At 40.4% G+C, this 26,701-nt stretch overlaps 1 protein-coding gene across 1 annotated transcript in view; it reads right to left on the reverse strand.

Moving 5' to 3' along the window:
* CACNA1C (calcium voltage-gated channel subunit alpha1 C) overlaps window positions 1–26,701 on the reverse strand; it is a 704,641-nt gene that overhangs the window by 578,287 nt on the left and 99,653 nt on the right. The window contains exons 2-3 of the mRNA XM_078849824.1: window positions 18,222–18,545; window positions 12,396–12,499 (exon numbers count right to left, since the gene is read on the reverse strand). Of these exons, the coding sequence (XP_078705950.1) occupies window positions 12,396–12,499; window positions 18,222–18,545 (428 nt within the window). The remainder of the gene's footprint in view (window positions 1–12,395; window positions 12,500–18,221; window positions 18,546–26,701) is intronic.

Genomic DNA, 26,701 nt, shown 5'->3' on the forward strand with positions numbered 1-26,701 from the left:
ATAGTGACACGGTACACCACATAAGGCTTTCTGGAAATATGCTTATGAATGTATATATGACATAACTAGAATATGTTTTATGCTACATATGCCATGTAACATATTTCTGTAAAGGTTATGATAACTGAATCTATTAATCTTATTTGTATGCATGTATCATTTTTGTAGTCAAAGTTATGAATATTGGCTGTGTACTGGCTTGATTTTTAAGTAACCTTTGTAAAACATTTGGTCAGCTTCTTGAGAAAGGAATGTGCAAATCAAGAAGCACTTAAGGGACAAAAGATCTTGGAATGCTCCAATCCACATAAGAAGTCTACTTGAGAACATTCAAGGTAGCATGTGACCCATGGCTGCTACCTGTAAAAAACAGAGTCATGCATGGACATGTGACTTGCCCATGTGACTCTAAAACTCCATCTTGGAGCTGGACTTTGCATAGGAGAGAGGAGGGGGTCTCCACCCACAAGAGAAAGTCTATTTAAGCCCCTGGGAGACCCCTCCATTTTGTCTTCAGCTGGCTAAGGAGATAGCCTCTCCACCCCCAGGGATACCTGAAAGAAACTGGAACAAAGGACAGTAATTACAAGGGATGTGAGGTTTCAGAGTAGCAGCCGTGTTAGTCTGTATTCGCAAAAAGAAAAGGAGTACTCGTGGAACCTTAGAGACTAACAAATTGTGAGGTGATGTGATGTGCTTGCTGGACCCAGACTAGAAGGAGGCTAGTCTGTAAAAAAGGCTTATTGGAACATCTCTGAGGTGAGATTTTATCTGTATTCAGCTTCTTACTGTATCAGCATGGATTTGGGGGGGTTATTTTGTTTTGCTTGGTAATTCACTTTGTTCTGTCTGTTACTACTTGGAACCACTTAAATCTTACTTGCTGTATTTAATAAAATCACTTTTTACTTATCAATTAACCCAGAGTATGTATTAATACCGGGGGGGGGGGAAGGAGGCAAACAGCTGTGCATATCTCTCTCTCAGTGTTATAGAGGGCGAACAATTTATAACAGATTTATTTGGGGTTTGGACCCCATTGGGAGTTGGGTATCTGAGAGTTAAAGACAGGCACACTTCTGTAAGCTGCTCTCAGTTAAGCTTGCAGTTTGTGGGACGTGGTTCAGACCTGGGTCTGTGTTTGTGGCCAGCAAGCGTGTCTGGCACAGCCAGGCAGGGTTCTGGAGTCCCATGCTGGCAAGGAAGGCAGGGGCAGAAGTAGTCTTGGCACATCAGGTGGCAGCCCTAAGCGGGTTTCTGTGATCCAACCCATCACACATAGCTTTGCCAAATTTTAACCATTTGGGCTGAAATTTTCCATGCTGGATGGCTGACTCAAGCTGAGTATTTTTAAAATATTTTAGCCAAATCAGTTCAGATGTTTCTAAGAATGAAGGTAAGAAAAATATATTTTGCCCATGTTCAACATTCTGAAGACATTTTCTTTGAAATGCGCTAGCACCCTCATGCTTTGGAGCAGGGACTTGAAATTTGGCAAGGGGTGGCCTGGGTGTCAGAGATTTGCCTTCTGCTGACCCCATGAAAATTAACCCAAATTTGGCCAAATTATAAGCCTTTGAAAAATTGCAGTTAACATACTCAATAGACACTTGCTAGAGCTAAACAGCTATAGTCTCCAAAGATGCCATCCTAATGGAGCATAGTTGAGCCTGTCACAGTTCCTAGTGCTGAGGAGATTGCACATGCTCCAACCCCACATAGTGACTGAACGTGCTCAGAGCCAAGCTATTTGGGCTCAGAAGTCTTTCCCTGTAATTTCTGCTCCCAGCGGCTCCTGGCTGAGGTGGGACTGGGCACTGGAACTAAAAACCGGGAACCTGTCTCTTTGCACACCCAGTGACCTCCCTTTGGCATCCAGGCAATGTGGAGGAGAAGCTGTCTGATTTCAGTGCAGAAGGGACAAAAACTGGAACAGGGGAAGGGGGCCAGAGCCAGTGGAGGAGAAAGTGGAGTCATCTGGGAGAGAAATGGGACCATCTGACCAAGGAATCTAGTGAGACTGGGACTGGAGATTGGAGGGAATAGGAAGTCTGACTGGCAGTAGGCGGGGAGAGCAGAGAAAGCCAGTAAAGGAAGTGGGGGCAGGGACTGGAAGCCCATTGGCTGGGAGGGTAGGGGGCACAGGTTGGAGGAGGAGCAGGAATTGACTTGAACTGGCTGGACAAAGAGACAGTGACAGCCAAGGACAGGCTTGGACAGGGAGAGAGATTAGATAAGGAACCCAGTACCGGAGCCAGGTTCTGAGCAGTGGCAGAGCTGGGAGAGACGGGGGCGGTCAATGGATCATTGGTGGTGCCACCTTCAGTTATACCTATTGCCATGAAAAGGCACCACACATACCCCTGAAAGCTGCTGGGGAGACAGTCTCGCCCCCCTGCCATTTTGCTCAGCCACTGGAATCCAGGGAGGGAAACTGGGAGCCAGTAGAGTGGGGAAGGAAGACACAAATCAGATGAGGAGTTGCCTGGGAGGGGATAGGATGAGAAGCCTGAGAAGTGAAGACCAGGTCTGGGTAGGCAAGGAGAATGGGACTGAGACACGGAGCTAAAGGTAGGGAGGAGACAGGACTGGGACAGGGACAGGTTGGTGAGGATGGGGTCAAGCTTGGGGAAGACAGGAAGAAGTGTCTGTGCTCACTAGATCACACTCCCCTCCAGAATGTAGAATGATACCCACGATTCCTGAGTCTCACCATTCCTTTGCTGTCAGCAAATATCTGTGAACCACTCTGGTGAAGTGCTTGTCTCAACCCCCCTCTTGTGCTGGTTCACATAGAGGATAACAATCTATTACTGCTATCCATTACCATTAGCTCACGTGGCAGAGGTCTGTGTGATTGATTCAAAGGTTCCAGTCTTGCTGATGAACCATGGTGGTGTTAATATGATGCCATATAATTGAATTTGTTTTTTAGTTTGCTTTTTAGAACCTAGGAAATTACATTTTTTTAAAAAAACTATGTTAAAAGAGCATGAAGGTTGCCAAGTAAAGTACTTTCGAGTTCTTGACTTTGCAATCTTAATAATAACATTGTTTTAATATATACAGTAGAATCCCATTTAACCGAGCCTCCATTATCCGGCTCTCCTTATTAACCAAACCACTGGCCACCTGGGTTTGACGGTGGTGGGGCTCAGGCTTTGAGTCCCACACGGCTGGGGCTTTGGCTGTGAGCCTTGGCCAGCTGGCACACTTGCTGTCAGCCCTGGACAGCTCAGGCTCCTTCTGTCAGTGCAACAGCCCAAGGCCCGGCCACCTCAGGCTCACAGCTCAAGGCCGACCACCCATTCTCCGGTTTATCCAGATTTTTGGTTATCCGATCTGGCCCTGGTCCCAGTAGATCGAATAATCGGGGTTCCACTGTATGCACATTCAGAAATTACATTAAAAATGTTACTTAGGTTACAAAGTCAAGCACATGAAACTTAGGAAATCCCACAGTTTAAGTTACTCTTTGAACTTTAATTTGCCACCCTTGTGCACATGCCTTATTCTGCAGTTTTTAATTACATGATCACATAGGATTTTTCCCACAGGACCCCACCCACCACCCCCGACGTTCAGTGCACAGGGTGGATGGTGCCCAGGGAGTGAGGTAGCTGTCAGGGTGGATAAAAATCAATTATTTTAAGAAAAAAATTAAAAATCGGATTTTTTTTATTTAAATCGGATTTTTTGATAGCTTTTGGAGGAAAAAACCTATCTAAAGATAGTTTTAATTAAGATACATTATAGCTGAAATATATCTTATCATGGAATAGGGATTATAAATTCTAATTCTATAGTATGAGACAATATATTAATGTAATGTTTAAGAAAAGTTTTGTAAATGAGTTCCAATAGTTCATGGATTAGGGACCCAATTTTATGGGGTTCCAGGGGCTAATCTTTCTATCTACCCAATGGGACTCAGTGCTCAGTCTAGAAGATACCACCAGAAATGCTTAGTTTTGCAGTTCTCAAACTGTGAATTTGTGTCTCCAGAGATAACATGCTTGTTAACAGCAAAAATGTTTGTAAATAAATTAAATAAATAATATATAAAGGTGAGAAATAACACACTTCAACCTTATTGTCCCTCTGCAAATTTGTGTACACAGAGTCAATTCTTTTACCTCTCTCTAAAAGTGCAAAGTTTCAAAATGTTCAATGAATAGAAGATTGTTGGGGGCGGAATAGATCTGGTCAAGAAGTCTGTAGATAAATGTGAGAAGGGAGGGACAGGCAGTAGAAACAAAAGTGAAACTGTTTGAGCAGCATATTCCAAAAGTCTTGAGGTCTTTCTGAGTGTAGCCTTCATTGATTTGAGAACTACCATAGCATTCTCTCACTAGAAGGGAAAACCTATAATGGCAGCAGACTGTAAAAGAGACCCAGTTTGGGAATAAGAACCATTCAAGAAATATATGTTTGCTGATGATGTTTTAAAGAAAGTCACACCAGTGAACTGGTGGATGTCACTTAAGCACTTAGATTCAGAGAGTGTTGAAGTGATAATCTCCCTTTTAACAGCAGTAACTTCTTCTGCTGGTGTAGAAAGAATATTTTCTTCCTTTGGACTAATTCATTCCAAACTGAGAAATCGTTTGGGACCTGAAAAAGCAGGAAAGCTTGTTTTTCTTTTCCAGATTATGAACAAACAGGAAAATGAAGGTGAAGATGACTGAGTTAGCTGCAGAAGCCAATATTTTAAGATTCTCATGCTGACCTGGCTGACATAGTGGATTTAATTTTTTTTTAATATTTCATTTAACTATTTTAGTTAAAAACAATTTTAACAAAAACAAACCTGATTTTAAAAAACTTGAATGTTTAACTAAATTCAAAAATTCATGTGCTTGTTTTGTTAAAATATTATATGTTTGCTGTTGAATAAAAAAATCCAGAATACATAATGTTGTTGTTGTTTTAGTTAAATAAAACAATTTAAATGTCTGTCTGGTGATGTTCTGCTCCTAATACAGCATGGCAAGAAAATCCTCCAAATATTAATGATTAACCTGTTGAATTAGAGATAGTTCACCTCCCAATGACTTCATAAATATCTGCTTCAATTACCTTTGGTAAATGAAATAACCAAACAACCATTCATTTTCTGATATAGCTGTAACACTAATCTGAAAAGTTTTTAAAGTGATTCATTTTGAATATGTATAGTGTGTACCTTCTAAAAATGAAACCTACATCTATCTCTGAGTTGTGAAGAATATGTATTAAGGTTATAACAACCAACAAGAATGCACTTTTATGTAGAAATCCATGATCAAATCGAGTCTTCCTGACTAGTGATTTAAATCATGATTTAAATCAAATCCACCCTGGTAGCTGTTCACTATTTTTATCCTGATCACTCACCGGCATACTTATTTCACACTATGGGATGAATACACAATTATTCTTTTCTTGATGGGCTTTTCTAGGGCACTTATCACCATAGTATCAGTGTGCCTCATAAACTTAAACGAATTTATCTCCTCCTAGACTTAAATGAATGAGAGCAGCAGCATCCTATTTTACAGCTGGGAAAGGTGAGACAGAGACTTGCCTGAGGCCACAGTGACTTAATGACAAAGCCAGGATAAGGATTTGAACTGCCTGATTCCACACCCAGACCATGCTGCATTTCTGCCAGTGATGCTGAACATTCACAGCACCTACTGACTTCTGTTGAAGCTGTGGGTGCTCAGAAGTTTGGAATATCAGATCCAAGGTGTCTCAAGCTGGCAACTCAAACAGTGAGAAACACTACATTTTATTTAAAATCTTATTTGTAAATTTACTTCTGACTTTGTACAATGGAAGGGACCATATGATTGCACTTTAGTATCTGACCTTCAGAATTCTGTGATGAGCAAACTGATTAGGCTTCTTTTTACCAGTATCTAGATTTACAATATATCAAGCCACAGTATTATATACCCATTAATTGTGCGTCTGATACAAAATGCAGAAAAATTAAACATACTTTTTTCTCTTTTGTACAGACATCATACATACAATTGGATACAGACGTAATTGCCAGGCAGCAAACTAGACATATATTTGTACTCTATCTTACAGGCAAGCCCACTTTCCCCAGGCAGGCACACTCACAAGCAGACTGGCTGGCACAATCTCTGACAGGCATGTACAAATCCCATCTTTCTTGCTCCAAGGGGCACATTTCAGTTGTAAGAAGTTAATCAAAAGGTAAACATCCAACTGCAAACACACTCAAAAATGAGTGTAGAAAAATAATTTTTAGTTTAACTATTGTAGCACAGGATTTCCTTGCTATAAAAAGTTCAAGAAAGGGAAAGCAGGGCCATCAAAACACCACAACGAATTTTCTCCTATTTATCCAAAAGCATAAACAGTCAAGTGAGCTGTGTTACATGGAATGTGTTGCAAATCTTGGTCTTAACCTAGTTATGTTATCACCATGCTGTGACACTGACCAGGTGTGCCATTTTACAATTGCCAGTAGAATGACAGAAGCATTTTCCTCTCAGCTTCCTATCTTAGGCAGCCTATAGTTTTATTCCAAAGGTACATTATCTCTGTTTTTATGCATAATCGCCAGGAATAACAAGCACAAAGACTCCATATCAACTACAGCCACACAACAGGCTAACTTTAATTCCCCTCAAACTAGCTTCATTTTTCCTGACTACACTGAGAGAATACACAGCCCTGTTCTATGTGTGAGCTTTTTTCATTTGAAAATTTAAACAAAACCTTAGTTGAGTTCCTTAGTTCCAAAATGATTTTGCATTTAATACTTTTGTATGTGTAATAAGTTTTTCGTGAACACAAAGTGGGTGGGGAGGAGAAGTAAATATGAAAACTGTAGAAGCTACATGCATATTTCTATTATTACAGGACTTCAACAGCCTGATATCATGCTCATTGAAGTCAGTGGCAGCTCAGACCCTAAATTTATAAACACAGATGTCTGCTGTTTTAAAAAGTGGCCATTCATATGTACTGTACTTTTACATTAAAAAAAAAACTAAACAAAACATTTGCATTGCATGGACACACATAAAAAAGGAAGAAATGAAAAATCAAACATATGCATGATGCCCAGAAGCTATTCAAGAACCAATAAAAGTCTATGGGTGAATGTAGTCAAAGATTTTGATTTGGAAAAAGAGTTTTAAAACACTAAACTAAACAATGCGCCACAGTTAGTCCATTGACTGGGACTGCACAGTGTGTAAATCACTGGTGAATATGGCCCAGTATTCCTTACACCAGGCAAATTGTACCATGAAATGTTATAAAAAGTTCTGGTCATTCCACTGTACACCTCAGTATCCTTTTGAGTGTCTTTATGACCACTGCATGCCTGCCTGGTAAATACAGAAATACTCTGGAGTATTAAAAATGTATACATGATTTGATTATTTGTTATGGGGAGACTTGGCCTTTCTCTGGAACAGGTACAGCGCTAGCCACTGCTGAAGGAAAAACACTGAACTAGAGGCAGTACTTGACTGGAAGGTGCCAGGTGGCCACAGCAATATTCATCCTATGCTCCCCCACAATCTCTTCTCCTCGTCTCCACCCCCATTCAGTCCAGTTGTATGCACATTCACTAACCAACAGTTAATCAGTTTTGCATGCCCCTTCCCAAGCAGTTCTTACCCAGTCTCCCCACCCCAGACAATTCAATTCTGTCTTTTCCTTCCCCAGTTCATCTGCTGTAGCTCCCTCTCAGTCATGTAATCAGTTCTGTCCTTAGCCAATCAATTAATCAGTTGTGTGTCCATCATTCCTTAAGCTCTTGAATTCTGCTCTCCTTTTCATGCCATCAGTGCTCATACATTCCATCTCTTTTTCCTCTCTCTCCCCCCGTCCCCTGTTGGTTTCAACAATATTTGTCTTGGAGACCTGGCTACTCACCCCAAAATTCCCCTTATTTGGGTTTGAATTAAGGGGAAGTGGAAAACTCCTGGAGTGGCTGAGTAAGGATGCAGCCTAGGTTTCATGCCATTGTTTTTTTGGGGCCTGACTGGTGATGGGCTGGGAGAGGTTTCAATGACCCCTGACTCACTCTCTTCTTTCTCTGTTACTTGATTGAGAAAGAAGGGCAGCTATACACTGACTCTTTTCCTGACTCCTTGCTAGGCTGCAGGAATCTCTCATCGTCAAGGCAGAAACAGAGTGAGCCATCTAACAGCCGGGCTAATGGAACTTGTGGGACCCCGTCTGCATGGTGCATCAGCACCATTAGGTGATAATACTGTGCATCACTCACAGTCTAACAACAAATGTGACAGCAGCCTGTAGGAGCCACTCCCAAAAAACACATTTATAACCATGCAGAGCGCTGAGGAAGGGGGCTTCCAATCAGCACCAGGAACCTAACACATTTATGGGCAACTCTCCACAACCCAGTCTACATCACTACACCCAGTTAAAATGGCTTGATGGTGTAATCCAGGATAGCAAGTCCTATATTAATATTTTAATGAACTGGTTAGTGTATATACGTAGAAGTGCCCGTCCCGGATGGAACCAGAACTTTTCATCTGTGTGTCCTTGATCCTATATTAACATCTTAACATGTTACGAAGGTTCTCTTTCAGTTCAGATGGGCCTGTGCTATTTGAACTGCGTATAAGACTTATGTATGTTCCTAACTTCTGATTTAGTGCAGAGTAGGTATCGTACCTAATGGCAAAGGTGATAAAAAGAGGGAGGTGAATGTGTGACAGTGGATATTATCCATGTGGAGTGAGGTGTATGTACTTCTGAGCAAGACTCTTATGGAGAGTACAAATATGTCCTGTTTGACTTTTGATTAATCTCATACCCTCACAGGTAGAATTTCCCCAGATCATAATTATTCAGTGAATCCACATTAGCCACCATTTTGCTCAGCTTCACACAAAAAGAAAAGCACTCGTGGAAGTTCACACAGTCCACAACTCCCTCTTCTCCCAACAACCACCCAACAAATAGGTTATACAACAACCTTGCCATTAACTTTTTTAAAAAATTGTTTTAATTCTCCCCCATCTCAAAAGAAAAAGTTGCTTTAAAAGTGACAATGAGATATTAGAAAAGTAGCATTCACAGCCTGAGAAAAGTGTGCCAGTTTATTGGAAAACAGTTGTTTTTCTCTGTCGAACCTTGTAAAAAACAAAAGAAGAAGAAGAATTGTTACACATCACATACTGGGTAATATGTCTCTTGAAGAAGGTTCTCCACGTCTCAGAAAATCACGGATGGAAGAATTGTTATGGTAATGCTCCATCTTCCCCCTCCCACCCCAAATGAAATTGCAAAGTGAATGTGAAGCAAGACTTGTTACCTAAGTGAAGATTTTTCCTGGGCAGCTGGACACATTCTGCTTCCTTTCAGTCAGACTGACTCTTTAAAAAAGAAAGGGATAACACAGTATATGCCCACCTGCACACAATATTAACATACCCACAGTGAAATAGGACACACCCTTTCTATTGCAGAAATAATCCTTTGAGGTTCTCGACTCCTAAACTAGAGAATAAAATAAACTGACAGCTGAGTGTTTGCATCAAGCAAAAGTAGTCCACAAAATACATTTGGGTTTAGAACAGGAGTATGTTTGGTTTATAATCCTTCTCTCTGCACTTAAAGCCCTTCTTTCTCTGTCCCTTCCACACAATTTGGCTATTTCAGTGCAAGAGCCCTGCGCTTTGCAGTTGATGAGCTCTGGAACAATTTTCTTCTACCTCTGTGCCCCATCAACACTCCATCTCATTCCAAATCTCTGCAGAACACATCTTTTCACCCTTATCTAAACCTCTTAGCTCTGCTCTCCCTTAGCTATTGCTTAATATTTAACTAATTATATTCCACATTTCTGTGAAGCATTTTGGAATGCACTGTGTGTGAAATAGGTTATACAATGTATTTTTTTTTAATTCCAGGGTACAAATATTAAAACCTGTGCATATCAACTTTTGGGAGAAAACAAAATGTTAACAGGTAGAACTCTGTACTGAATGAAATACAACTTGAAAGCTTAATTCAGCAAAGGGGAGGTTTCCCTTAGGATGAACCAACCAGGTTATGTCCTGACATTCTATTGATTTTAACGGAATGCCCCTTTTACAAGGGGCAGGACAAGAGGCCAGTCAGCAGTCAGTGCTCCAGGGCTCAGCACATAATGCAAAGTAAAGCCTTACTGCCACTGAATGAAACCCCACTTCACTGCCATTGGACATATGACCTACTATGTGAGCCTTTGCTGACATTTTAAATTGTTATTCCACTGAGATCAAAAAACAACAACAGGATATAGGGAAACAGTTAATTTTTTTTTCTTTCCCCCTTTTTTTCTAACTCCCTAGACCAGCTGCCCAAATACATGAATTATTTCTACCCAGCCCCAAGCAAAGTGGACACCTTTTACTAACCTATCCCTAGGAATTCTTGTATTTTATATTATATCACCCACAAATAAGGGGAGGTGTTTTGATAGGACGGTCATGGGATGAGGTGAGATATTAAACAGAGGTACCATATGTGTGCAACAGATCTCTGCATGGCAGCTGCTCAACTTAATTTTAATCATAATGCCAGACAGGCCAACTTCAGTCTACCTGATCCTATTACCAAAGTTTATCTGAAATGTTACTCAGTTGCCATTATCCAGTAGTTTCATGATGCTGAAATAAGACAAGTATCCTCAGCCCAATTTAACTTAGCTCTGGAATAGGATGAAATTGAAGTCCTCCAAGCTTCAAATCTGCTTCATTTGTATCTTTTAATGTTATAAATCAAAATGTATAGTAGACAAGAAGACAGTATTCTGTTTATTATAATGGCCATTAAGGGAAATTCCTGTTTGTATAAGACACAGAAACTGTTGTTTGACTTTTATTACAAGATGTCCATTGCTGAAAAGGGACGTGTTTTACTGTTAAAGTAAATTATCCGCACACCCACGCAACCCATCATCATCCAGCACTCTGTTTCCAATGGTTCAATCAGAAAGCAGGACAAATGGCAATAGGTCATGATACCAACTCACAAACATCCTTGTTGAAAACCCAATATGAGTTTGAAGCTAAGTGGAAAATGGCTGAAAACACATGAACAGGCACACACTTCTTCCCTGTTTTTAACTTTTTAAAGACGTTTCAAAGCAAGAAGGTTGTTTGCAGAACCGGTGCTAGGCAGAAGCAGACTAAGCAATTGTTTAGGGCCCCAAACAGCTCAAAGAGGGCCCCCTATTCACTTTTTATTATAAGAACTTGCCTGTTTTAGTACTGGGGGTGGGCAAAAATATTCCTGCTTAGGTCCCCCAATGGGCGAGCATCAGCTAGAGAGACAAGGTGGGTCAGCTAATATTCTTCTTGGTCAAATAAAAGGTATTACCTCACCTGCCTTTTCTCTCAAAGCAAAAGAGTAAGTTTAAGATGTTACCCAGGATCTGTGTTCCAGGAAAGATCTAAAGTCTTTATTTTTACTGCAATTTGTTTTAGACAACTTCAAGAGAATATTTAATCAAAACGACCCGTTCCCCAGAGAATAGCATGACATTTTTAACAGGTCATACATGCCAGCTGTCTCTGTTTAGGAGAAATGGCCCTTATTTCCCCCACTCTATCGATCCAGAAGGTCTCTCATGTGACAGAGTTTCAACTGGGGTAAGAGAACAATATCTCAAGTCTCACCCTCCCAGAGTAAGACTTCATGCTGTCCCAATCAGATCATTAGATTTATTCACATAATATTTTCAGAGGGAGGGCTAAATTTTATTCTGTTCTGTGGATTGCATTCCAGACCTCTGTTTTGTGTTGTGCTCTGCCTTAACAGAGTTCTTTGCTATGACTTCACACTAAGCCAAAAGTAAACACTCCTTCCTTTTTCCATGGACAACCTATCCCAAAATAGTGGCATTTGCATCAATGGAAACAGGAACAGCAATCTTCCCAGGCATGAGAAAAAAAGTCCTTCAAACACACACAAGTCCCAACGAGCTTCCTAGAAATTAGACACCAAGCTGCACTGCTGTACACCACCTGAGAAAAGGACCTTATCAATTACACAAAGGCACTTAATGAAACAAAGGCATAGCAATCAATAATTAAAGATATTCTGAAAACACCTGTAGTTTAAATTTACCAAACACTTCTACAGCACACACAGATTTACTAACCAAAACACCACATACAGGATTCTCACCGTTTTTTGGAATATTCTTTCCTACAACAGGCCTTGATGAGACAAGTGCTAATATGAATAAAGAGCAATACGAGCATTCAAAACTAAAATCCACAGTTCTGTTGTATGGAGTTGATGCATGCCTTATTTTCTCCTTAGCTCCTGACAGACTCTCCAGTCAGTTTTAAACAAGGTCTACAAAAGAGTAAAATTGGACATCTGTGAGGACTTACCAGATTGGAATTGGTGGCATTGGAATCATCTTCTGGAAAGGGGATATAGATAGCTAAGGCCACACAATTGGCAAAAATAGTCAGTAAAATAATTATTTCAAATGGTCTGAGGAATGGAGTTAAGGAAGTTATTCTGAAATGCGTGCACACAAGTAAAAAAAAAAAGATTTATAAGAATTCTGTTTAAAGAAAACATTCCAAGACCCTTATATTCTGAAAAGAAACATATGCCTTTTTAAGTGCTTTTAGGAGGTCCCAGCCAAGATTCTTCCTAATATGTCAAAAGCAGTGTAGGCCAGTCGCGTGCCAGAGTAAACACAGATTTCTTAAATGTTTTTTCTTCTTTTATTTAGATTGAATTTTACTTTATTTTCCCCTCATGTACAGTTGTGCTATTTTTAATAGAAATGCCTATTCAGACTGGACCTCTTTTTCCTTTTGTGATACAGTTTCTCTTGTCCATATACAGCTGTCATTTAGGACTATATATTTTAAATATTTTTGACAGCAGTTTAGCATTTCTTAACCCTGTTCCCTCACATTTCAAAGAGACATTCAATGAAGCACTAGGATCTGTAACAAATAGCTTGTGATATATTTTTAACACAGCATCTCTTTCCTCAGTCTTGATCTCAAAAGGAATTAAGAGTGTGTGCGTGTGTTTAACCAGAGGTTGTTTAAAAGGCATGATCAAGGTTGTTAAGGTAAAAAGTGGCCCATCTTAAAGTTTTCATACTGCACCACCTTATCTGAAGGTTTCAAGCCAAGGATTTTTTTTTTAATAATCTATTTGCTGGAATAGGATTTTTTTTAATTGTATTTTTGTGTACATTGGCTTCACATGCAAAACAAATGACAGCCTAGCCAATATGTCAGGGATACTCTTCAGCCAAGCACACACTATGCCAGGAAACCTATGCAGGGGCATTTCAGCTCCAAGGTGTGCGCGCACACACACTTTTTAAAAATTTACTTTTGGGGCGCACAATAAGGCCCAAATCCTGCACAACCACTTATACATATAGAGCCCTATCCAATGTCCATTGAAACCAATGTGAGTCTTTCCACTGAGTTCAGCAGGAATTGGATTGGAGCCACACTTAACTTTATGCACACATGGACTCATTGATCTTAATAGGACCACTCAGGTGCATAGAGTTACATACACAAGTGTGCAATATCAGGCCTAGAGCTGTGAAAATAACCAATTTTTTGGTTCACTGGCCAAACTGAAAAATCTAACAAAAAATCAAAATTGTTTTAGATTGACCCAAAATGTAAATTGTTCAGTTTTCTCAGAGAAACAAACAGAAAACAAAACAAAACAAAACAATGAAAAAATAATTTATTTCAGGTTGATCAAAACATAATATTTCAATTTCAGGCATTCACCAAGTGGAGAAGCAGGTGGGAATATTTTTTACCCTTTTTACCCAATAGCCAAGTGTATGCACCCAGGATATGGGGGACCCAGGTTCAAGTCCCTCCTCTGCCTGATGTGGAGCATGGATTTGAACTTGAGTCTCCCACATTGCAGGTGAATGCCCTACTCAGTGGGTGGGTCTCAATCTCTCCTGCTGAACCTTTTCCACTTTATATAAATAGTCACTAGAGCAGGGGTGGGCAAACTACACCCTGAGGGACAGATCCGGCCTGCAAGCCGTTTTAAGCTGGCCTGCGAGCCAGACCACACGGCTCAGCCCCGCTCCAGCCAGGGTACTAGGTTGGGGCCGCACCACGCGGGTCAGCCCCGCTCTGGCCGGGGTGCTGGGTCGAGGGCTGGACCACACAGCTCAGTCCGGGGGCCACACCATGCAGCTCCCAGTAGCCATGGCATGGCCACGCTCTGGCTCCTATGTGCTCCAGTGGGAGCTGCAGGGTCGGTGCCTGTGGATGGGGCAGTGTGCAGAGCTGCCTGGCCATGCCCCCACATAGGAGCAGGAGAAGGGACATGCCACTGCTTCTGGGAGCCACTTGAGGTAAGCACCACTCAGAGCCTGAACTCCCTGAACCTCTCCCCATGCCCCAACCCCCTGCCTCAGCCCTGATCCCCTTCCCACTCTCCAAACCCCTCAATCCCAGCCCAGAGCACCCTCCTGTTCCCCAAACCTCTCATCCCCAGCCCCACCCCAGAGCCCACACCCCAACCCCAATTTTATGAGCATTCATGGCCCGCCATACAATTTCTATTCCCCGATGTGGCCCTCGGGCCAAAAAGTTTTACCCCCCTGCACTACAGCCTGGACATGAACCCAAGTGTTCCCCTCTCTGAGGTGAGTGCCCTACCCACCAAACTGTAGTCTCACTCTCTGGCTCTGGCCCAATGAATTTACAAAAAGTGGTACAGCTTCAACAGGAGACATTGAGAGAGACCCACACCAGGATACCCTATAGTCCAGTGGTTAGGGAACTCACATTCAATGCAGGAAACTCAAGTTCATATCCCTGCTCCATCTCAGGCAGAAGAGGGGCTTGAACCCAAGTCTCCTATATCCTGAGTGAATGCTCTTGGCTTGGGTAAAAGGGGAATATGGGCACCACCTCCAGTTTTGTGAGTGGCACCTAAATCCCCATGTCACTCTAGCCTAAAAATTGTTGGGGGGGGGCAAAGGGGGCTGAAACTATTCAGTGAATTCAACACACGTTTGTGAATAATTTCTGGTTAACCAAAACTTCATTTTTTGGTGGTGAAATTTTTCTGATGAACTAGTTTATTCCAGCTCTAATCAGCACCCAAATTCTTGTTGGCTGCTGCTTTTTAAGGTCTTTTTCTGAAAGGAACAGTGTCAGTTTAGAAATTAAATACTGGAAACAAACATTTATTTAACTATTGTATGCTACTAATAAGACCGTAGATTATGGAAAGTGAATGAATTTTTAAAATCCAGTTTGTCACCCTTTATGGCCTTTGTTTACTTTTTCTCTCTCTCTTTGGACAATCAGTTCTGATCCCAGTTCTGCAAAGACATGGATATGATTCCCAGTGTTTAAAGTTAAATACATGCCCAAGCCTTTGAAGAATCAAGACCAAAGTTGGTTTAACTTTTATTTATAGCCAGTTTTATTTCTGTGATCTTAATGCTGTAGTGTTTGGGTTTCAAGCACTGTAGACAAATGTTTATTTTGTCTAAAAACCATTTCACTGGAATTTCTTTTTTTAATTGTGGAACATTTATATTGGTGTTAGGTTTTATAAAAGTTTAATATTTCCAAATTTAATTTTTGAGCCAAATGTAAATTGACAGTGTCTAAATGTTGCACTAGAGCAAGGATTGGTGTAAAATCCTGGCCTTCTGAAGACACTGGGAGCACCACTGACTGGGAACACACCCACTGAATTTCAATAGGGTCAGGATTTTATCAGATATATAAAAAGTGCACAGTTGGGAACCTTAAGGTACAATAGAATACAACTTTCCAGGTACTCACAGGCCAAGTTTTAGTCCTAACAACCTTGATAGCACCCCTTTAATAACTGTTACTATATCTATTACAATGGGAGCCCTTGTATATATGTGACCAGACACATCTCAGAAGTAAGGCTTTGCAGGTTTGGACTTTTTTTTTTTGTGGGAAGCTGCAAATCACAGCATAGGAAAATAAAAAGGCCATTAATGACATCTGATATTTATTTAACATCCTGTGTGCTTTGACTTTAAGTGTTCAGAACATTAAGCCCAGCCCTTCTAAATAATTTTAAATAATTGGGAATAATCAGAGTGCTGAATAAGATGAAATCTCATCATAACCCTTTGATGATATTGAAATATTTTGTGGTTGTAAACACTAGACTTTCAGGGACAGTTTTTGATAGAAAAAAATCTTCTATTTACTAGCTTTAAAAAAATAAAATAAACAAAAATCGAGCACCAGCATGTTCAAATTGATTTGATTGCATTGCTTGATCCTCTCCAAAGCTCATCAGTGCTCCATCCTGTTTTACAACACAAGTCCCTTCATCCAACACTGATCTTATTCATTTATCAAACTTCAATTCATGCTGTCTACCTGAAGACATGTGGTTACTGAGGTGCCAGTAAATAAACCAATATTCAGTTTAGACCCCTAAGTCATCCATCCATCATTTTATGCTAAAAGCATTAGTGTTGGGTCAGAAGGGATAACAAGTAGCAAAACAAATCAAAGGGATTAAGAACTAGCATCCCAAAAAGGAAGGAACAGACTGGTAGATGCTTAAGGACATCTATGAACCCTTATTGACAGGGCCATTTTTAACACATTCTCCATCTGAAAAAGAAGATTTTGTTTCAGCAAGGTCTAAACAGGCTTATAGTGCTGGGTTCTTTCCCATCTTTACATTTTGCCCTCCAAACCTCATTGGGAGCAACATCTAAATAAGCACATCAAATCTTAAAAACCATCAGTCAATTTCCATCATCCTACATGCTGTTGAGTTCTGAACTATCTTCATCAGAAAGGCTGATCCGAGCCCTGTTTCCCCTCCTACCCATAACCCTCTTGTCCTGTCCCTGGGATTTATTGAAGATCCCTGCCTACCTAGTGATTTTCTAACAATCATCATTTCTGACTAGTTTTGATTTATGTTGTTTTGAAAGTTTCTTTGTATTTTAATGTGTATTTCACTCCAGTGGGATTTGGGATACAGTTTGACAGACACTGTACAAAATAAAACTATATTATAAATTAGGTTCTGCTCCTTTTGATGTAAATGGCCAAACTCTCATTGACTTTAAGGGGAGCAGGACTGGGCCCTTGAATTCTACTGTTCTGTCACACTGGTAATAGATATTATCTGACTGTCTGCCCCTTGCTCATAATGCTAGATCCAGACACCCACTCTCTAACTTTTACTGGATTGTTTATACTATAAGTCACACACTCATCCCCTAGTCTCTCTCTCTTGCCCAGTTCCAGTTAACAGGCAAAATCTTGCTCACTTTACTCATGCAAATAGTCCTAGTGATTTCAGTGGAATTACTCCCATGAGTAAGGTGAACAGGATTTGGCCCAATCACAGAAAACACTTTATCATGTTTCACTCTTCCATGCCAATGCCATTCCCTTTTCTTTCCAGGATGCATGCTGTATTATTTAGTGTGCCACCACAATTTACACAGCTCTTGAATTTTGAATTACATACCATCAAATTCTCTAAGGGTATGTTTGCACTGCAATTCAAAACCTGTGGCTGACCCTGCTGACTGAGGCTCACAGGGCTCAGGATGCAGGGCTGTTTCATTGCTGTGTAGACTTCCAGGCTTGGGCTGGAACCTGGGCTCTAGGACCCTGTGAAATAGGAGGATCCCAGAGCTTGGGCTGCAGCACAAGACCAGAAGTCAACACTGCAATTAAACAGCCCTGCAGCTCGAGCCCAGTGAGCCCAAGTCAGCTGGTTTGGGCCTGCTGCAGGTTTTTTATTGCAGTGTAGATGTACCCTAAGTTACACAATAGGCAAAGCATGAGTAACTAAAAAAGCATGTGATCCATTGCTATCATTCATATAATATGGGTCCAATTCTGCCCTCAGAGATCCTTGCACAGCTCCAACTGATTTCAGCATAAGTTGTACATGCTTTTGTAAGGGCAAAATTTGACACTAACTCCATCAGGCAAAACTTTTACGGGCTTCTGATATGCTGCAGTACAGTCAAGACTCTAGCCTAGTACAGTTGCCTAAACTTTTTGAGCACAACTGTTCTCAATGAACTCATCAGAGACTACTCATCGACTTTAGATTCCCAGAGGTGCCCATCAGCCTAATGTATTTATTTATTCATATTTATGCACTGTGCCTAATGCACAATAACAACTTGCTGGTTTCTATGTGACTAAATCGAAAAGGATATTTCCATTCGACGATGCTGATGCATGCCCTCCGGATGGGATTTTTCAGCGTTAAACACAGCAATGCCCGGGGAGGACGTGTAGCTGTGGTTGTACCCTGTTTTTTCTGTTTCCCATACTGCTGTCGTTTCCTCTGCGTGGAGCTAGCTGTGGATATTGTTGCATTGCCAGCACTACCCATCAATTTGGCCTGCCTGGCAGCATCGATAGCAGCCTGCCATGACAGAGCTGCCCCTGGAGTAGGGATATGCTCTGGGGCAAGCCCTGCAGCTGCGTTGGCATTCATGTTGGCATGAGCTGGACGGGGACTCCCATAGTTGGAACCTAGGAATGAAAAACAAAGAAATATATTAAGCTATATTAGCAGGAGAAGGAAACATTACTTTGAAAGAGCTTAAGCTTCAGTAAAATAAAGATTTCAGGTTAAGTAAGCGTAGGGTAAAGTTAACAAAAGTTAACAAAAGCACTTCCCTTCAGTTCAACTTCTTCATTTTATGGGAATACTACTCTGCAGTGTCAATCGCCTTGAAATACTCTCATATGAAAATCCATGGACATGGAGTTGTTTACAACCTTCAATCAATACAATCACTAGGCACTCAATGTTAAAAGAAAATGTCCACCTTTCCCATCTTCTCCCACTCATTTAGCCAAGTTCAGTAGTTTGAAAGTTCATAAAGGTCAGGATAGATCTCACTCCTTCAGGACTAAATAGACTAATGTCATACATGTAAATGTGTAGAATGACCCCAAATGAGGCGCATGCACACACAAAAAGAGAGGGAGTTTGACCTGACATGTGTGCATAGGGGTAAAGGGGTCTTCTATTCTTTTCAACAGCATAGGGGACTGACATCATAGCTAATTTAAAAAAAAAACACTCCCAGGAGCTTAACAAAAACCCAGGAAAAGCGAAAATGTAAAGAAAGAAACCAAAAATAAAAACATAGCTTTAAAACTCCTTTTATGAATTCATTCCTGAGAGTATGTTGTGTTGGTGTCATGAACTGGTGACTTTTAAACATTATTTCTGCTGCTTGTATTTTAAAGAGACTGTCACATTTGAACAAACTAAAAAAAACCCCACCAAAATGTTACCATTCAAAGACATTATCTCAGCCAATAAATTTTTAAGTACTCTTTCCCATTATTTAAGACATTTGTGTTTTACTAAAAGTTTTCAGACACCTTCTCCTTGATCATGTACTGAAATAATGCAAACTCTAATTCATATATTCAGACCCAAATTACTATGTCTATGACATCTGTTTGCTATCATTAAAATCCTGATGCTCCAAATCTTTAGAAAGATGACCTCACTGTAAGGTGAAATGGCACATGAGCTTTTGTTTAGCCACACCCTTTTGTGATATGTAAACAATGAGCCACGTTCTGGCTGTGAACTACACATTTGCATATGCTCAAAAGGAAAGCCTCGAAATTCTATTATATATTTTTATCTGTGAACTAGGCAGTAGCTCATGTTTTGGGATATTAGTAATTATATTAGGAAGCTGGAATGTCCTGTAGCAGTATAAATTTGAACCAATTACAATTACTCCTTCACAGCACATAAATAAATTATTCAACTTGTGAGAACACCAGCTATCCTTGAGAGACAGCAGTTCCCTTCACCTCTGATCAGGTGCTGCTGCTCTTCAGAAAGGCATACTTGCAAAGGGGAGCAGAAGGGGAGAAACCAGAGGAAGGAGTTAGATCATCTTACATAGCAGAGCTAGCTCATTACCTAACATTGACTGTGTTCTGCTTTAAGGAGGATTAATAAAGAAATCCAGTGATATTTAAGCAGGCAGACCAATTGAGTTCCTGTACAAGGGAAACAAAAGGGACCAGAAGAAGGCAACCTAGTGCCTCCTATCCGTAGAATACATTCTGAGAGATGATTAAAAGTGGGGGAGGGAAGTTAGCAAGTTGCTTGGAAATCTTTTTTTTTTTAAATCTTCTGTAATTGTTGCTTTCAAATTGTCTATATAGTGTCAAGATACCACAGCAATAGCTGCATTATAAATGCATTAGAGTGAACAGAAAGATACAATTAATCTGTTGCAGTCTTCTGCTCTAATCTATGCCCCTAAGTAAAAAGCACATAAGATTTTAAAATACATCTCTCACTGAAAGAAGAGACAGAAAATTATTAGGTCAGCTGATGTTTTATTTCAGGTTTCAGAGTAGCAGCCGTGTTAGTCTTAGCGAGAAGGTGCCACAGGTAGTCCTGTTCTTTCTGCTGATGTTTTATGTCAGCCATCTCCATGAGATTATCAGGCTGTTCTAGTTTTCTTCTCATAGCAGGAAAATTTTGAGCTTGTCTCCTGCTCTCTCTGTTATTTGAAGACCACACATCCACCCACCCCAAGTTCACTGCAATATGAGAATCCTTCGGGAGTCCCACCATATTCGAGGGAATAAAGATCTTCCAATACATGAAGACCAAAATAACATACTGAGATTCCGACTCAAATTCTTTTTAGATTGCAATGCAAGATTTTAAAGACTTGGGATTTCTCCAAGGATCAGTGGCAAGCAAGGTGGATGTCAAACTCAATGACCCAAACACACAATTCATCATGGACCCAATCAAAGATCCCAGCAGCTTTTCACTCTCATAGAATATAGGGTCCATTCTGAACTGTAACCACATCTGATGGCAGATGTACCTACATCCTCCATAAGACATAATCCTATTTGTGACTGCAAAAACAAACTTCGAACTATGGAATGCCTTGTCAACCAATGTCCTCAGTGATCATTTGCTGGTGATACCTCTGCCATTCACTTCATGTCACCTGAGGCAATCAACTGGACCACCAACCTAGATTTGGGCATCTCACACATTACTCGTTTTTATGCCATACGAAAGAAGACGACAACTGAAGACCACGTGGCTAGGCACCATGGGTTAAAGCTGATTAATAACGAGGGTGCAGTATGTTACAAAGAAAACAGAAGTGGACTGGAGCCAGAAATGTGGTGCTTCACACCCATACAAAACAGCCAGAGTGCAGAAAAATAGATTTTAGGGCAGAGTACATAGGTTGCCTAGATCTTTTCTAGATTAAACAGTTGGTAACATGGCAGACAAAACACACTTTACATTTTCTATGCCTTGGTGAATTGGTGCACTATTAGTGTGGGACAACAAGTCTCCAGTTCTTATCAATTATACTCTGGGTTGCACATTTATTTTCAGACTGTTTGCATATGCAGTGTTTTCCTTTATCTTCCCTTTCCATCTCTCTAACCTAAAGCTGCTCTTTAATACACACTTTTTGGAGAGGATAGGAAAAGATCTGTGTTTTACAGAAGAAGCAAACTTACTGACCCATTACCACTGTGTTCTGACCATGCTGGCTGGATCCCACTGTCATGAAAGTAAACAGCCGCTGCATTCTAACAAAGACTTCTCTACAATTCGGGAATTTCTCTGTTAGTACTGCTTATTAGTTAGGTTCAACATAAGAACTCAAGTCTACGCATTTTGACTGATGTATTGGTCTGGTTAAGAATGCAATCTTCTAGTGGCTTCACTATCTTTTGTTTCTACTGCGGTGATGAGGCCCATAATAAGTCCTTTGGCACAAATTAATTTTAAATGACTAGTCAATGACAGTTTAATATTAACAAATATTGAAAATATTGATTACTGATAAAGATCTGTCTGTTTAATGAGTTTCTGAGATTGCAGACACTATCTGTGCTCCATAACTAAAGGCAGTGACAAACGACTTGATCTACAGGCACTTTAGAGAAATGGTTTAAATTTAAAAAAAAAAAATCACACAAAGCTCACACAGTTCCATACAAAATGGAATAAACCACTGATATCACCAGGCAAAATAGTACCAAAGGCACCATAGCCAAAACTTGCAAAGTATTCTCTTATAGGGCAAAATTCACTCTTCTCCTTCAGAGGGTCGGTACTAAACCCTAAGTGTTCAATGGTGCAGAGGTCTCATGTTGGACGGCTGAAGAGCAGGAGTGAATTTTACTGAGAGCAAAGTCGTTTTTCATGACACTGTAGCACAGTGGCCACCAACCGCCTCTAATTCTCTTTCATCAGGGCCCTTTAATAACTCACTATTTAAAAAGAAAAGGAGGACTTGTGGCACCTTAGAGACTAACAAATTTATCTTAGCATAAACTTTCGTGAGCTACAGCTCACTTCATTGAATGCATCCGATGAAGTGAGCTGTAGCTCACGAAAGCTTATGCTCAAATAAATTTGTTAGTCTCTAAGGTGCCACAAGTCCTCCTTTTCTTTTTGCAGATACAGACTAACATGGCTGCTACTCTGAACCCTGTCACTATTTAAAGATAATTCAAACAATTCCCACAAGGGGTTCCATTTATTTAGTCTTCTGGTACACAGCAGCCCTCCAGGCCTCAACCCTAGTTCAGTCTCTCTCACTCTGTAGTCCAAAATAACACAAAGTCTTTGAAAACAGAACACAAGCTCTCACAGTCCCAGTTTCAGCAGAGCACAGTCTGCCTCCTAGCATGCCCAGCCTGGAATTTGTGCTTCTCCACAGGTTCTCTCATGTGGTGCCTTCCCCTACTGACTAAGAACTCCGCAGAAGCCTTCTGACTACTCCCTGCAGTGTCTAAACGATACAGTTTCCTAGGCTTTATCCAACAGGCGAGGCGAGGCGGGCCGGGCCGGGCCGGGCCGGGCTCGGCTCCCCTCTCACCCCCACCCCTGGCTGCAACTGCCTTCTGCCTTTTACTTTGGAATCCCCAGATTCCCCTCAGGTGGGGCTCAGCCTGTAATCAGGGCTAACTTAGCCACAAGCTATCCTGTCCACAGGTAACCCACCCATGCATTTTAATAAATTATTAAATATCAATCAAGGTTGTAAATTTAAAATGAAGTCAAAATGTTGAAGTTAAGATTGGTCTACCAGTGGGAATTAACCATGCTGCACATGCTATACATTACACTACACATTTTACAGCAAAATCACCCAAAATAATGTATTGTGATCACCATTAAAATACTTACAATTGCTGTTTGCAAGTAATTCATGGTGTATGTGTCATGCCAATGCCAACAATTTAATGATTTAAATGGTGAACACTGTATATTGAATGTGGCCAAGTTAATTTTAACATGAGAACCGTAATTTTTGCATTTCCTGACTTAATTTTATTATTTGCAACATTAATGTTGTATAGATGTAGAAAATGAAATGTGGCTGCAGCACTATGGAGTTGTGTAATTGTTCTTTTTGCCTACAGCTCTGTAAACTGTAGCACTCTACAGTTGATGCAGCTGCACAGATATGCAAAAGCCCATTCCCTGGAACAACAGAATTGTATAATTGTGTTGTCTCACAATTCCATGGATTTTAAACTTCAGTCTGTAGCTACAGGAAAAACTTTGCTTCACCAATTCTGCACACTGAGAACTAGCTACATACAAAGTTCAAAATCTCAAAGTTAACTCATTGGATTCATTTGTGTGCAAAAGCATGGCCTTATCCTGCCATCTTTACTCAGACTAAAGTCTCAGTTGACATCATTGGGGAGTTTTGCCCAAGGACTGTAGGACTGGATACAAAGTAGTCTTCATATTTAAAATAGATAAGTAAGTAAAATAGATTCCCCTCACCCCCCGCCCCCACACTTACTTGCTTACTATAATAAATAATAAAAATAAATGAAGACAGTTAGCTCAAACATTCTTATAATTAACCTTTGGGCTGACACAAAGCATAGTAAAGTTTCCTCCCAAAAGGAGAATTTCTGCAAAATTCGTAAATGAAAACAAGGGGTTTTAATGAAACCTGAATGGCAATCTGAAATTTAGTTTTTGCTACAGCAAGAGTTATACTATACACCTGCCCCTTTAAACATCACATCAGGCTGAAACTCAGGATGCAAGTTGCCAGCCCAGGTAGTAGATTCAAATAATTTTTTGCTATAAATTGGTTTTGAACACCAGATCACACAAAAAAAATAGATTATTTGAGATGATTCTCTGCCAAATCTGAGACTAAACATTTTTCTTGTAAATTAAACACACACAAAATCTTATTCAAGTTGTTTTTTACTTGGGAATAGATACATTTGCTTTTTTTCTCTTCAACAGAGCCTCTTTATGCTGCACATCATTAATGGAAAGAACAGAGTCCAGTAAGAAGCAAAAGAGGCTGCAACCATGAAAATATTAAAAGGAAGTCACTGTAGGTTGCGGGATCTGCCTGGGCTGTATGTAACTGAGTCAGATCTTTAAGTTTGAAAATTACATATTGACTGTTCATGGCAAATTTTCATAATTTTGTTAACACTACTTAGGTTGTAAGCTCTTTGGAGCAGGGAGTGTCTTTTTGTTCTGTATTTGTACAGCACCTAGCACAATGGGGTCCTGATCCATGACAGGGGCTCCTAAGCGCTACGGTAACAAAAACAACACCATTACCCATCATCATTCTAATGAACCTTGGGAGGGATCTTCCCCTTAGAATCACTGCATAAAACATGCTCTGTGCATAGATTTCCTGCCTCCCAGATGTGTGTTGGGATCTACTGTGTCCACAGCACTATGTTTCCTCTCAACCCTTAAACCCCTGCAGGGCTTTGATCCAAGGATCTAGGGATGGAGAGAGGGAGAACCAGAGGACATTCCCAAAATTCCTCTAGGCTCCTTAAGCCCTGTGGAGTATCAACTCACAAAAAAGATAAACAAGTATTCCTTTCTACACAGAACCCTCCACACATGGGGAGTCCTGTGGCAACCATGAATGCAGGACTCCATGAAACTATGACTCCATTGGAGAAAGGGGGCCGATGAGCTGATGCAGCTGCACAGTGCCTCAATGCAGTTGTCTCTGTCTCACAGCAAATACCCCAAAATCTGAGCAAGATTTGATGGTTAACCCCCATGCTTCTTCCAAAGGAGACAACTGTGCAGCCACATGAAAGAATTGGAGGATATGAATGGAGGTATTGCAGAACTGAGTTGGACCCTTATGGTCAAACATATACTCAACAAAAATAGGGAATCATAAGTTGATGATGCTGAAATAGCTTTATCTCTTTGTATTCTAGTATTTAGCGTCTTCTAGCTGGGGCAGGAGTGAGAGGTCACAGAACAATGAGTGATCCAACGTACAAGATATGCTCTAAGATGTAGTCACAATAACTTAAACTACTTTTATGGAATTATGTCTGACCCACAAAAGTCTATTTTGCCAGGATATTTTGTTTGTATCCAATTATTAGACACTGATCTCTCCTTTTAAATAGGTAAGCAAAGATTAGCATCATTGAAGTGCTCCTGCACATATACGAACTTAAACAGCATGAATATCTGACATTACATTCACAGTCTCGCTCAGTCAATATATTCTATTTCAAAATTGAGCTTCAAAACAAAAACAATTGAACAGTGTCAGAAAGAGCTACAATAGACCTCAGACGTTTCTGTTGTCTGTTTCAGGTGATATGGCCTTTAAAGATTACATTTCTCTTTATAAGCATGTTTTTGAATTAACACAATTCAGATTAATTATTTACTAAGGGCATAATCCTGTATTTACAATAAAGGCATTATAGTCTCACTGACCAGCTAATTTACTTTCTGTGGTTAAGTCTGCTATAGTGCAGACTCTGGATTCCTCTTCTCACCCTCTTCAATTGGCAGGATGATGATGACCAATCACCATCAAGGATTTTCCCACTCTGTATGGTTTCTTCCTCTGCTTCTCCGGTTTGACGAATTCCATTCTGAAAATCTGGTAACCTACTCGCCTCTCTCTTGCTCACCAAATAGGTGAGTATCTTATCAAAGCTTAGTTTGAAAAGCCCAGTAGGGTGGGAATCAGCACTGCCTCTATAGGCCCACAAAAAGCAAATTAGCTTGTAATTTGCCTTTCTGTGGCTCAGTTGTGACAATGCACTAACTGGCCTCAGTATACCAGTACCCTATTTAAAAAACAACAAACAACAACTCATGTAGGAGAACAAGGAACACCAGCCTTAACTAGGAAAGGAAGTCTGAGAATTATGCAGCAGGAGGAGGGAAGCACATTTCCCAATCAGCCTGCTGAACACTATGTCTGCTAAATGCAACTACCTGCTACACTTTTTTTTTAAAGTGAGACCGTTCCCCAGGTACAAGGCCTGATGAAATACATCCTAGAATATTCAAGGAGTTGACTGAGGATATATCTGAGCCATTAGCGACTGTCTTCAAAAAGTCCTGGAAGATGGGAGAGATTCCAGAGGACTAGAAAAGAGAAAATAGAGTGCCCATCTATAAAAAGGGAATAAGGACGACCCAGGGAATTACAGACCAGTCAGCTTAACTTCAATACCCTGAAAGATAATGGAGCAAATAATTAAGCAATCAATTTGCAAACACTTACAAGAAAATAAAGTTATAAGTAACAGTCGGCATGGATTTGTCAAGAACAAATCATGTCAAAGCAACCTAATAGCTTTTTTTGACAAAGAAACAAGTC

This window comes from Lepidochelys kempii, chromosome 1 (genome assembly GCF_965140285.1).
Source record: "Lepidochelys kempii isolate rLepKem1 chromosome 1, rLepKem1.hap1, whole genome shotgun sequence".
NCBI lineage: Eukaryota > Metazoa > Chordata > Testudines > Cheloniidae > Lepidochelys > Lepidochelys kempii.